This window comes from Aotus nancymaae, unplaced genomic scaffold (assembly GCF_030222135.1).
Source record: "Aotus nancymaae isolate 86718 unplaced genomic scaffold, 86718_ANA_hifiasm-v0.15.2.pri h1tg000016l, whole genome shotgun sequence".
In the NCBI taxonomy this organism is placed as follows: Eukaryota; Metazoa; Chordata; class Mammalia; order Primates; family Aotidae; genus Aotus; species Aotus nancymaae.
Genome location: NW_026988428.1, coordinates 39,085,539 through 39,100,290, shown reverse-complemented (window position 1 = coordinate 39,100,290; position 14,752 = coordinate 39,085,539). Strand labels below are relative to the sequence as shown.

At 35.2% G+C, this 14,752-nt stretch overlaps 1 protein-coding gene across 1 annotated transcript; it reads right to left on the bottom strand.

Moving 5' to 3' along the window:
* Positions 1 to 13,537: 13,537 nt before the first annotated feature.
* Positions 13,538 to 14,496, bottom strand: LOC105716029 (olfactory receptor 6C76). The gene has a single exon (XM_012450563.2). It carries the CDS (start codon positions 14,494 to 14,496, stop codon positions 13,555 to 13,557), a length of 942 nt encoding a protein of 313 aa, XP_012305986.2. The 3' UTR covers positions 13,538 to 13,554.
* Positions 14,497 to 14,752: the final 256 nt, after the last annotated feature.

Here is a 14,752-nt window from a genome sequence, read left to right as displayed (position 1 = left end):
TTAAAATGTTTTGACTCTTTTGTAATAACACGTAGCTTAAAATACATACACGATGTATAAATGTACAAAAGTATTTTTTGTTTATATCATTATTCTATAAGATGTTTTTCTATTTTTTAAATTTAAAATTAAAAATTTTTATTTTATTTTTTTACTTTTTAAACTTTTTTGTTAAAAACCAGACACAAACACACACATTAGCCTAGGTATATACAGGGTCAGAATGACCAATTTTACTGTTTTCCAAATTCATATCTTGTCCCAATGGGAGGTTTTCAGGACCAATAACATGCCTAGAGCTTCATCTCTTAGGGTAACAATGCCTTCTTCTGGAATACCTCCTGAAGGACCTGCCTGAGCCTGCTTTATAAATAACTTTTTTAATAATTAGAGGGAGTATATTCTAAAATAACAATAAAATTATAATATAGTAAATGCATAAACCAGTAACATAGCCAATTATTATTATTTTAAAATATTATGTGCTATAGATAATTATATGTGCTATGTTTTTATAAGACTGGCAGCATAGTAGGTTTGTTTACACAGCAACACCACAAACAAATGAGTAATGTGTTGTGCTATGACATTATGACAGTTATGATGTCAACAGGTGATAGGAATTTTTCTGCTTCACTAAAATTATATGGGACTACTGTCATATATGTTGTCCATTGTTGACTGTATCATTGCCATGTGGCACATAATTGTATACTAATTCATGCATAAAGACATATCTATATTTATTCCTATATTTACTGATTATAAATTAAAACAAAATCAACAGTTCATCATGCCTCTGACTACAAACACAGAATTTGTTGAATTATCTTTCTTTAATTTTAACTTTTTTTCAACATAGAAATACTGACTTCTATTATGACAACATACCTAAATATTTTTTTAAATCTTGTACAATTAGTTTCATAATTCTTAATCCATGCTACAAGCCTACCAACTACATTGTTTACAGTTATTTTTATAAAAAAGAAATCCATTCAAAATCCTGTTTTCCAATTCATTATTGTTGAATGAATCGCTTTTTTTTTGTTGTTCCTGAGTAATATGTCAATATATGTATGTATCACAGTTTGTTTATCCATTCCTCAGTTGAAGAAGATATATATTGTTTCTGTTTTTGCTGATTATAAATAAGGCTGCCATAAAGATTCACATATGTGTTTCTGAGGGTACCAAGAGCCCTGCTGAGCTGGAGAGAGAGTTGAGTTGCCAGATATCAGAGTAGTTGGTAAAAGCAACCAGCCTAAATGGAAATTAACAGTCAAGTTTGAAATCAATTACGGCAATAGTATAGGAAAGAGGCTAAAATCAGAGAAAGTGTGGACTCCTATCTGTTCCATTTTCTACCATGAAATGACACAGCACTGCGTGTCAGGTAGAACAACACAGACACAGGGGTCCCCTTACTACCATGGGATCACCCAGCAAAAATCTCTTGCAGTTGTATGGAGGCAAGGGGCCATGGGAAGGAGAGAGTGACAGGGCTAGGAGTGTAGAAGTACTGAGTACTGAATCCCAGTGGAGAAAAGTGTCTTCAAATTTTCCCAAGAAGGAGGCCTGAAAGTGGAGGCACCTGGGCTGGAATTAAAGATAAATGTAACAGCATGTCTGGCCAAGATGATCTGAGTCCTTTACTGTTATTTCCTTCAGAGACCATAATGCATGAACTGTGTACCATTTGTATGGGAAGGGAAGTTTGCTCCTGTGAACCCTGCTAGGGAAAGCCTTTGTAATTTCCTACAGTAGAGGCTGACAAATCACACATTGTTTTTTTGAACAGTATCAAGACCAAGAGCCAGACTCCTGAGGGTTAACATAAGTTTTCATTTCTTTTGGGTAGGAGTAGAATTGTTAGTCCATATGATATGTGCAAATTTAACTTTCTGTGAGTCTTCCAAATGATTTTCCAAGTGGTTGTACCATTTTATATTCTCACTAGAAAAGTATGAAATTCCCAGTAGCTCTATATCTTTGCAAATATTTGATATTGCCAGTATTTTTGTTGTGAATATTCAAATAGATATAGAAGTTTTAATTGCATTTCCCTGATAATTTATAATGTACAATATCTTTTTTGTATACATATTTGCAATCTATAAATCTTGCATGGTGAAGTCTCTATGCTAATATTATGCACAGGTTTTACTGGTTTGCTTGTTTTCTTATTCTAAGGTTAGAGTGTTCTTTACATGTTCCAGAGACAAGTGTGCTCTCAGGAGTGTGATTTGAAAACATTTACTCACAGTCTTTTGTTAATCATTTCATTCTTAACAGTGTTGTTTTAAGAACTTTAAAACAATGAATAAAACAAATTTCAACTTACCAGGCTTTCTTCTTGTGGATTATTACTTTGGTCAAACACAAAAACTTCGAAAAACCAAGGTCATTCAGGTTGTTTCTATGTTTTCTTCTAGAGTGTTATAGTTTTACATTTTACCTTTGGCTTTATATTTTACTTAGATGTCACATTTTACATAAGGCATTAGGCAAATGTTGAGATTTTATTCCATTACTTATAGAGATACGATTGTTACAGAACTATTCATTAAAAAATTCTTCCTGATTAAATTGCCTTTGTACCTTTGTCAGATATCACTTAAAAGTATTTGTGTAGATTCATTTCATGTATGTCTATTCTCTTTTTTATATACATAAAGACAGTTTAATAACATTAATCAGGTACAGCCAAGTAATTACTTTTATGTTTGTAATTTTTTTTTTGTGCTTAGGTTCTAAGGTACATGTGCAGATCATGCAGGATTGTTGCATAGGTACACACATGGCAAGGTGGTTTGCTGACTCCATCCCCCTGTCACCTACATCTGGCATTTCTCCCCATGTTATCCCTCCCTGAGCTCCCCATCTCCTCGCTGTCCCTCCCTTGGACCCTGCAACAGACCTCAGTGTGTGATGCTCCCCTCCCTATGTCCATGTGTTCTCATTATTCAACACCCACCTTGAATGAGAACATGCGGTGCTTGATTTTCTGTTCTTGTTTCAGTTTGCTGAGAATGATGGTTTCCAGGTTCATCCGTTTCCCTACAAACAACACAAACTCATTGTTTTTTATGACTGCATAGTATTCCATGGTGTATATGTACCACATTTTCCTTGTCCAGTCTATTGTCGATGGGCATTTGGGTTGGTTCCAGGTCTTTGCTATTGTAAACAGTGCTGCTGTAAACATACATGTGCATGTGTCTTTATAGTAGAATGATTTATAATTCTTTGAGTATATACCCAGTAATGGGATGGCTGGATCAAATGGAATTTCTATTTCTAGGTCCTTGAGGAAGTGCCACACTGTTTTCCACAATGGTTGAACTAGTTTACACTCCCACCAACAGTGTAAAAGTGTTCCTATTTCTCCACATCCTCTCCAGCATCTGTTGTCTCCAGATGTTTTAATGATCGCCATTCTAACTGGCATGAAGTGGTATCTCAATGAGGTTTTGATTTGCATTTCTCTAATAATCAGTGATGATGAGCATTTTTTCATGTTTCTTGGCCTCATATATGTCTTCTATTGAAAGACATATATGTCTTTTGGATGGGTTTTTTTTTTTTTTTTCTTGTAAATCTGTTTTAGTTCTTTGTAGATTCTGGATATTAGCCCTTTGTCAGATGGGTAGATTGCAAAAATTTTTTCCCATTCTGTTGGTTGCTGGTTCACTCTAATGATTGTTTCTTTTGCTGTGCAGAAGTTCTTGAGTTTAATTAGGTCCCATTTGTCTATTTTGGCTTTTGTTGCTATTGCTTTTGGTGTTTTAGTCATGAAGTCCTTGCTTATGGCTACGTCCTGAATGGTTTTGCCTAGGTTTTCTTCTAGGGTTTTTATAGTGTTAGGTCTTATGTTTAAGTCTTTAATCCATCTAGAGTTAATTTTAGTGTAAGGTGTCAGGAAGGAGTCCAGTTTCTGCTTTCTGCATATGGCTAGCCAGTTTTCCCAACACCATTTATTAAACAGGGAATCCTTTCCCCATTGATTGTTTTTGTCAGGTTTGTCAAAGATCAGATAGTTGTAGATGTGTGGTGTTGCCTCTAAAGCCTCTGTTATGTTCCATTGGTCTATATCTCTGTTTTGGTACCAGTACCATGATGTTTTGATTACTGTAGATTTGTAGTATAGTTTGAAATCAGGTAGCATGATGCCTCCAGTTTTGTTCTTTTTGCTTAGGATTGTCTTGGCTATGCAGGCTCTCTTTTGGTTCCATATGAAGTTTAAGGTGTTTTTTTCCAGTTCTGTGAAGAAGGTCATTGGTAGCTTGATAGGGATAGCATTGAATCTATAAATTACTTTGGGCAGTATGGCCATTTTCACGATATTGATTCTTCCTAACCATGAGCATGGGGTGTTTCTCCATTTGTTTGTGTCCTTTCTTATTTCCTTGAGCAGTGGTTTGTAGTTCTCCTTGAAGAGGTCCTTTACATCCTTTGTTAGTTGTATTCCTAGGTATTTTATTCTCTTTGTAGCAATTATGAATGGGAGTTTGCTTATGATTAGGCTCTCTGTTAGTCTGTTATTGGTGTATAGAAATGCTTGTGATTTCTGCACATTGATTTTGTATCCTGAGACTTTGCTGAAGTTGCTTATTGGTTTAAGAAGATTTTGGGTTGAGATGATAGGGTTTTCTAAATATACAATCATGTCGTCTACAAATAGAGATAGTTTGACTTCCTCTTTTCCTAATTGAATACCCTAATACCCTTTATTTTTTTTTCTTGCCTAGTTGCTCTGGATAGAACTTCCAATACTATATTGAATAGGAGTGGTGACAGAGGGCATCCTTGTCTAGTGCCAGATTTCACAGGGAATGCTTCCAGTTTTTGCTCATTCAGTATGATATTGGCTGTAGGTTTGTCATAAATAGCTTTTATTATTTTGAGATATGTTCCTTTGATACCTAGTTTATTGAGAGTTTTTAGCATGAAGGGCTGTTGAATTTTGTTGAAGGACTTCTCTGCATCTATTGAGATAATCATGTGTTTTTTGTCTTTCGTTCTGTTTATATGGTGGATTACGTTTATAGACTCGTGTATGTTGAACCAGCCTTGCATCCCCGGAATGAAGCCTAGTTGATCGTGATGCGTAAACTTTTTGATATGCTGTTGCAATTGGTTTACCAGTATTTTATTGAAGATTTTTGCATCTATGTTCATCATGGATATTGGCCTGAAGTTTTCTTTTCTTCTTGAGTCTCTGCCTGGTTTTGGTATCAGGATGATGTTGGTCTCATAAAATGATTTGGGAAGGATTCCCTCTTTTTGAATTGTTTGGAATAGTTTCAGAAGGAATGGTACCAGCTCCTCTTTTGTATGTCTGGTAGAATTCAGCTGTGAACCCATCTGGACTTGGACTTTTTTTGGTTGTAGGCTATTAATTGCTGCCTCAACTTCAGCCCTTGTTATTGGTCTGTTCAAGGTTTCAACTTCTTCCTGGTTAAGCTTGGGAGGGTGCACGTGTCCAGGAATTTATCCATTTTTTCCCTGGTTTACTGGTTTATGTGCATAGAGTTGTTTGTAGTAATCTCTGATTGTAGTTTCTGTTTATGTGGAGTCAGTGGTGATATTCCCTTTATCATTTTTTTATTGCATCTATTTGGTTCTTCTCCCTTTTCTATTTTATTAGTCTGGCTAGTGGTCTGTCTATTTTGTTTATTTTTTCAAAAAAAACCAGCTCCTGGATTTATTGATTTTTTGAAGGGTTTTTTGTGTCTCTATCTCCTTCAGTTCTGCTCTGATCTTAGTTATTTCTCGTCTTCTGCTAGCTTTTGAGTTTTTTTGATCTTCCTCCTCTAGCTCTTTCAATTTTGATGATAGGGTATTGATTTTAGATCTTTCCTCGCTTCTCTGGTGGGCATTTATTGCTATAAATTTCCCTTTAGACACTGCTTTAAATGTGTCCCAGAGATTCTGGTATGTTGTGTCTTCGTTCTTGTTGGTTTCAAAGAACATCTTTATTTCTGCCTTTATTTCATTGTTTATCCAGTCGACTTCAGGAGCCAGTTGTTCAGTTTCCATGAAGCTGTGCGGTTCTGAGTTAGTTTCTTAATTCTGAGTTCTAATTTGATTGCACTGTGGTGTGAGAGACTGTTTGTTATGATTTCCATTCTTTTGCATTTGCTGAGGAGTGATTTACTTCCAATTATGTGGTTAATTTTAGAATAGGTGCCATATGGTGCTGAGAAGAATGTATATTCTGTGGATTTGGGGTGGAGAGTTCTGTAGATGTCTATTAGGTCTGCTTGGTCCAGATCTGAGTTCAAGTCCTGGATATCCTTGTTAATTTTCTATCTCATTGATCTGTCTAATAGTGACAGTGGAGTGTTAAAGTCTCCTACTATTATTGTGTGGGAGTCTAAGTCTCTTTGTAGGTCATTAAGAACTTGCTTTATGAACCTGGGTGCTCCTGTATTGGGTGCATATATATTTAGGATCATTAGTTCTTCTTGATGCATTGATCCTTTTACCATTATGTAATACCCTTCTTTGTCTTCTTTGTCTCTTTAGATCTTTGTTGGTTTAAAGTCTATTTTATCAGAGACTAGGATTGCAACTTCTGCTTTTTTTTGCTCTCCATTTGCTTGATAAATCTTGCTCCATCCCTTTATTTTTAGCCTATGTGTGTCCTTGCACCTGATATGGGTTTCCTGAATACAGCACACCAATGGGTTTTGACTTTTTATCCAATTTGCCAGTCTGTGTCTTTCGATTGGGGCACTAGTCGATTTACATTTAAGGTTAATATTTTTATGTGTGAATTTGATCCTGCCATTTTGATGCTAGCTGGTTGTTTTGCCCATTAGTTGACACATTTTATTCATTGTGTAAAGGGTCTTTACCATTTGGTACATTTTTGGAATGGCTGGTACTGGTTCTTCCTTTCCTTGTTTAGTGCTTCTTTCAGGAGCTCTTGTAAGGCAGGCCTGGTGGTGATGAAATCTCTTAGCAATTGCTTGTCCATAAAGGATTTTCTTTCTCCTTTGCTTATGAAGCTTAGTTTGGCTGGATATGAAATTCTATTTTGAAAGTTCTTTTCTTTAAGGATGTTGAATATTGGCCCCACTCTCTTCTGTATTGTAGGATTTCTGCTGAGAGATCCACTGTGAGTCTGATGGGCTTCCCTTTGTGGGTAACCCAACCTTTCTCTCTGGCTGCCCTTAGCAGCTATTTCTTTCCACTTCTTAGTTTTCCTTCTAACAGTCAGGCCCCTCTGCTGCAGGACTGCTGGAGGACCACTCCAGATCCTGCTTGCCTGTGGATCACCCGTGGGGGCTGCAGAACAGCAAGAGTTGCTGCCAGTTTCTTGCTCTGCTATCCTCATCCCAGAAGGGTACCCATCGGATGTCAGCCTGAGGTCTCCTTTATGAGGTGTCTCTTTGGGTATATGGGGGTCAGGGAGTTGCTTGAGGAGACAGTCTGTCCCTTATAGGAGCTCAAGTGCTGAGCTGGGAGCTCCATTGTTTCGTGCAGAGCTGCTAGGCAGGTACCTTTAAGTCTGCTGCAGCTGAACTCATAACTGCCTCTTTTCCCAGGTGCTCTGTCCTAGGAAGGTCAGCTTTATTTATAAGTTCCTGTCATGCTGCTGCCTTTTTTCATAGATGCCCTGTCCCGCACAGAGTAGTCTAATCATAGTCTGTCAGCAGAGGTGTTGCTGAGCTGCCACAGGCTCTGCCCAGCTGCTGTGTGAACTGCCTCAGTAGTGGGGGATGCCCTTCCCCCCACTGAGCTGGACTGTCTTGGATCCAGCTGTGCTTGCTGCCAAACTCTCAATCCAGAGCGTTTCAGATTGCTTGTTTTGTGGGAGTGGTACCTGCTGAGCCAGATCGCCTGGCTCTCTGTCTTAGCCCCCTCCCTTTCAGTTGAATTGGTGTCTCTGTCTCTCCGGCATTCCAGGCCACCCAGACTTGTGTGCATTTCTGTGTGCTGACCAGGCACCGGCTGAAACCGCTGCACTGAAAACTCGTGGCTGCACTGAAAACTCGTGGCTGCAGGAAAACTCATGGCTCTTTTCGGCCCGGGAATCTCCTGGTCTGTGGGCAGTGAAAACTTGTTTGGAAATGCAGTGAGCACTCACCCTCTGTGCTTTTCTCACTGGGAACTGCACTCTAGAGCTGTTCCTATTTGGCCATCTTGGATCTAGGCTATCTGTCTATTCTCTTTAAATTGATATAGGCCTCTATTTTATTTTATTTATTTATTTTTTACCAGTACTGCACTATCTTGATTATTATAGCTTTATAGCAGATTTTGAAATGAAGTTTGTGAGTACTCATATTTTATTCTTTTTCAAAATTGTTTTGTCTAATGTATTTCTGTTGCCTTTAGACATCAAATTTAAGTTTAAGCTGTCAATATCTACAAATATACTAAGATTTTGGTTGGGATTATAAAACTCTATAGATTAAAATAGGAATACTTGACATATTAAAATAGGGAATCTTCTATTCAGAAATATAGTATATGTCTTCATTTTTCAAAGGGCATATGATTTTTTTCATCAATGGTTGTATTTTTAAGCCTATAGATTCCATACAGATTATCTTAGATTTATACCTAAGTATTTCATTTTTGATGACAGTAAATGGTACTTTTTATTTTGGATTTCAACTATTTATTGCTACTATAAATATACGTATTTAGTTTTATAAATTAACTTTCTATCTTACACAATTGCTAATTTCATTTATTAAGCCTAGGAAAATTTTTGAAGATTCTGTCTTTCCAGCAGGTAAGTTTCCACCTTAGAAATATTCTCATTGGATTTGGACTATCAGAAAAAGGAGAAGCCAATGTTATTTGGCAGCAGTTTCTGGCAACAAGTAAGAGTCAACAGTGAGTCAGTATACGATTTGACCAGTGGCTTCTGGGCACCCTGAGAATTGAGAGCCTCATTGCTGAAGACACTCATGATCATTGATCTTGGATATTTTCTGTCTTTATAACATAATCTCATTGGTACAGAGATCAGTTAGATGACGTGAGAAACGTGAAAGTAGAAAAAATATTTAACGAAAATATGATGTAAGAAGAGGAAAAGAAGTAGTAAGAGATGAACCCTGGGCTTATGGTTTGACAAATTAGGTAACTCAGCAAATAAATGATCAGATGGAAAGCAAGTTTGACTGGAGGAAAAAGATAAAACTTTCAGCTTTTGAAACTTGATTTTCATGAGCAGTCAGATATCCACAGAGATATGTAGCTGGGGTATAGGTAGCAAAAACAAAAATAGACAAATGGGACTTAATTCAACCAAAAAACAATTCTGCACAGCAAAAGAGATAATCAACAGAGTGAACAAAGAACCTGCAGAATGGGAGAAAATGTTTGCAAACTATGCATCTGACAAAGGACAAATATCCAGAATTTATAAGAAACTCAAAACAACTAAATGATAATGGCAACAATACAGATAATTCCATTTAAAAGTGGACAAAGGACATGAATAGGTAGTTTTCAAAAGAAGCCATACAAATGGCCAACAGGTATATGAAAAAATGCTTAACATCACTAATCATCAGAGAAATGCAAATTAAAACTGCAATGATATATCATATTATACCAGTCAGAATGGCTATTACTAAAACGATTAAAAAAAAAAAAAAACTTTTAGCAAGGATGTGGAGAAAAGGGAACTCTCACAAAGATTGATGGGATTGTAAATTAGTACAGCCTCTATGGAAAATCCCAAGAAGATTTCTCAAAGAAGAAAAATAGAACTACCCTTTGATCCAGCAATACTGCTACTAGTGAAAAGGAAAGAAAGAAATCATTAATGATTTAAAGAAATAATTAAAAACATTAATCATTAAATCATTAGTGATTTAAAGAAATCATTAAATAAATCATTAAATCATTTAAATTATGAATAATTTAAATAAATCATTACATTAAAAAGATACCTGTACCATATATTCATTGCAGTGCTATTCACAAAAGCAGAGGTATAAAATTAAACAAGGTGGATGGAACTGGAGGCCATTATCTTAAGTAAAACAAGTGAGACACAGAAAGACAAATACTGCATGTTTGCACTTATAGCTAGGAACCAAATAATGTGCAAACATGGATATAGAGCGTGGAATAATAGACAATGGTGACTTGGAAGGCTGAGGAGGTGGGGGGGTGAATGATGAGAAATTACTTAATGGGTACAATGTATGTTATTTGGGTGATACCCTAAGAGCCCTGAATTCACCACTACACAATCTGCACATATAGTAAGATTACATTTATGGCCTATAAATTTATACAAATAAAAAAGAATAAAATAAAAAAAGGACATGGAATACTTGCTTTGGCAGTTCTAGATATGCTATATAGAAGGGACAGCTTGTAAGGCAATCTCCATAAATGATATTATGACTAAGATAATGTTATTTTATGTGATATTGTTTAGCAGGATGGAGTTTTGTTGTTGTCGTTGTTGTTTTAGAGAGTAGGCTTATTTGAGGTTATTTTGGGGTTAAGAGCCAAAAAAAAAAAAAAAAGACTTTGGTTATGATACCCACTCCCTGAACCACCTCTTCATGGTGAAAATTAGAAAATCAGATAGGCCTTGTGCACATGATAAAAGTAGGTTAGACATAAATTTAAAAGCCATTGTCCCAGAATGTAGTATTAAACTCTGACATACAATTTAAAAAGGCAGGGAGTATACAGAATGAGAGCACAAAAGTATTGTCAATGGTTTAGTTGCAGAAGACAAATATTTACTGGGTAAACTGGGAAAAGCATGTCTTAAACAAAAGGAGATGAAATGTGCAGTTTTTAAAATATAGGGTTGAAGAATACAAGAAAAAAGGGAGTTTATGTAATAAAATAATAACAAATATTTATTGAGTTCCCGAAACAAACACTTTAAATGATTTAATTTACTCTCAACAAATTTTAAAAATTCTGTGAGTAATGGAGTGTTAACCCAATTTGACAGTTAATAAAGCCAAGTAACTGAGAGGTTAGATTAACATGCTACACATCAATTAGGGAGAGTTAATTACTCCATTAATACAAAATAAAATCTCTCAAATACAATCTAGTAAGAAAAACACATGGTTTGGTTGTATGGACTTATCACAGGTGCTTCTGTGGAAAGGAATGATTTATCATGTATTTTCACATCTAGTTAAAAAAAGCAAACAAACACAATGAAAAATAAACCGTGATAATTATTTCCTACACCATCCTACTGTCCAAAGAATCTCAGCTGCCTGAGTATGCAGATGCCAAGAATGTGCTTCCTACATAAGGAACATGAAAATTCCAGCCACTAGTAACCAGTTTTAAATTATAATGTTTAGTTACATATAAAGCATAACGGAAATAAACATTATACTTTATATATTTAACTCTCTTTTGACTATAATTGGTAGGAATCCAAAAAATATGATACCTGGACATGGCATAAGGTCAATCTTTCACTATTATAAATTTGCTCAGGGAATGCCAGTTTTTAAGGAGTGTTGAATGCATCCCCATGTGGCCCTTACCTTGTAAGTGTCTCTGTATCTGCAGGTAGCCATGCTTTCTACACAACCAAATTGGCCACATAGATTTGACTGATTTAGATTTGAATGGCATTTTCTTTACTCAAGAATTAGTTCTCTCTTACTTTCAAGCAAGAGTAACTACCAGCTCCCAACTCTACCTCTCAAAGAACAATGTGACCCAGGTCGGCTGTGTAAATAACAGTAACTACAGTAACAATGACAATAATAATATAGTCAACATTACTAAGCACTTTAAGGATGGCCAGTAAAGTCTAAAGCTTGTAAACCCCAGTCAGACTTACAAACCCAAACAACCTAACTCTACCAGGCATGAACTAACCAACACACTATAGCTGAGAATCATAGAACTGATCCTCTTGGATCAAAGAAATGTCAGTAACTAAACGCCTACTCAAAGATGGGTCAGTCAACTCTTTTCAACTGACACTTCTGTTGGAGTTGGTCCCAGGAGTCTGTTTTCATTGTTTCATGAATTGAAGAGAATAAATGAGAGAGTGCAAAGTGCTATACTACTTATAATGTGACAAAAGAGTATCTGTATTAAGAAAGAAGAAAATAATCTTAAACAATAAAGATACAATATTAAAAAACAGGGAGAGACGGGCATACAAAAGTGAGATTGAGCAAAATTGTGTCATGGCACACATGAATTCTTTTTTCTGACTCCTGAGCTAAACATAATAATTCAGAACTTTCAAGTCTTCCTGAGATTATCAATCCAATGAATCTTTTTTTTTTTTTTTGCTTAAACTGTTTTTATTTTGATATTTATTTGGCAACTAATATAGTAACACATAATACAGTGGGCAAATTTTATCAAAACTAGTCTTAGGCAACTGGTAAAAGACAAAAAACAATATCATAAGCTATGATATTGCATGGTTATTGAGTTGTAAATCACAATCTTGGATAAAAGTCCTCAGAGAGCATTATTCCGAAGCGAGATGTTACTAGTTCTCTGTAGAAATGTTTTATATAAATGTGATTAAATGCTATCACCCTTTTCTTAAGTAATAACTATAATTAGAAAATTTCTATACTCAGGAAATTATTTTGATTGACAGGTTTGTTGTATTAATTTTGTTATTTAAGCATTCACAATATGTTGATCTAAAAACAAAAGAAAAACTAGTAAAGGTTATTCTAATTCATAATTTGCTGTCATAATGACAAACATGTAATTTATTTTTTCTATTTTATATAGAGTGTAAGTGAAGTGTAATGTAAATATTATCACTATAAAAATTAATTCCCCTATTTGAATTATTAAATTCTAAGAGTTTGTACATATACCAGTTATTACTATATCCCATAAGTTTCCTTTGTTTTATTTTAAAGAAAAAAAATTGAAAGAGTGAATATATGTATTCACTCTTCATATAGTCATATATATAAATATACACACATATGATGTATATTATAAATATGTAATATTTATAATCTATTATATAAAAAATACATAAATATTATATCCTAATGCATACATATGTGTACATATTCATAAATATGAATATATAAACATACAATGTACACATATGTGTGTATAGAGATGTATGCAAATATATGAATATACACATACCTGAATATATGAATATACACGTGTATATATACACAAACACTGACGCACACAGAGACAAACACACACATATATTTGACCACATACATGTGCATGAACATTCATATATTCACCTATGTGATTTAACAGCTAAAGGGATACAATATCATATTCTGTTTAAATAAGCTTGGCAGTGATAAATATAATTATATTATTTTAAGGATATTTATTAATGTAGGAAATGACTTTAGTTCCGTCTTTGAATTGTACCATAGGGAAGTGCATCAGATCATTTAATTTTTCTATATAAATTTATATAAAGACTTGTAAAAACATTAAATACAAAATAGTAGAAACAGTGGTGTTTCTGAAAAGACATACAAATAAGAATACAGAAAGGAACTAAAATTGAAATCTTTATTGGTTCTTTGGTAAAAAATGTGTGTGGGTTTCAAGTATAAATTACATTCAAGTCAGTGTTTTTTTGTGGGAAATCTTTCTCAGAGCATCCTTAAATGCTTGTTTCACCTGCTGGTTTCTGAGAGTGTAAATAAATGGGTTCAGCATAGGAGCAACAGAGGTATTGAGCATAGCTACTCCTTTTGTCAAAGCGACCCCTTCCTTTGCTGAGGTTTTCACATACATGAAGATGCAGCTTCCATAAGAGATAGAGACAACAATCATATGTGAGGAACAGGTCGAAAAGGCTTTTTTTCTTTGCTGCGCTGAGGGGATTCTCAGAATAGTTCTGAGGATGTAAGTGTAGGAGAGAATTATTAATATCAAAGTGGATATAAGAGTAAACAAAGCTAAAATAAAGCTCATGAGCTCTAGAGTACTTGTGTCTGTGCAAGAGATTTGCAGCAGAGGAGCAGAGTCACAGGTAAAGTGGTCAATGACGTTGGAGTCACAGAAATCCAGCTGTAAGCCCATGGTCAGTGGTGGAAAAATTATCAAAAAACCAGCCAGCCAAGAGCTGATTATAAGCTGATAACAGATCCTGTCACTCATGATGGTTGTATAATGCAGAGGCTTACATATAGCCACATAGCGATCATAGGACATAGAGGCCAGGAGGAAAAATTCCGTTGAGCCAAGGAAGATAAAGAAAAATAGCTGAGTTGCACAAGCATTATAGGATATGGATTTGTCCCCTGTTAGAATGCTGATCAGAAATCTAGGATTACAGACAGAAGTAAATGAAATTTCCAAGAAGGAGAAATTCCTGAGGAATAAATACATGGGGGTCTTCAGGTGGGAATCCAGCAGGGTAAGGGTGATGATAGTTAGGTTTCCAGTAACACTAAGTATGTACGTGAGAAACAGAAAGGAGAAAATCAGAACCTGTAGTTCCGGATTATCTGTGAGACCCAGGAGGATGAAATCTGTCACTGATGTTCTGTTTTTCATTTCGGATGATTGATTGCTGTCAGAGATTACTGATAAAATCAACATCAAAAACAACAAAACAATGAGTCCAAAGCAAGTATAAATATTTGCACATTTCTTTTTCAAGTACTATTGTATTGTGACAAGAAGCACCTGGGACTTTTAAAATACTGTATATATACACGTGTATACACACACACACACACACACGTATATATATTTATACTTCTTATTTTTCACAATTCTGCCTTTTAAGATATATCTTCTATATTTAATA

Excerpts from the sequence above, each read along its gene's own strand:
- LOC105716029 (XM_012450563.2), bottom strand. The coding sequence starts at position 14,496 with ATGAAAAACAGAACATCAGTGACAGATTTCATCCTCCTGGGTCTCACA.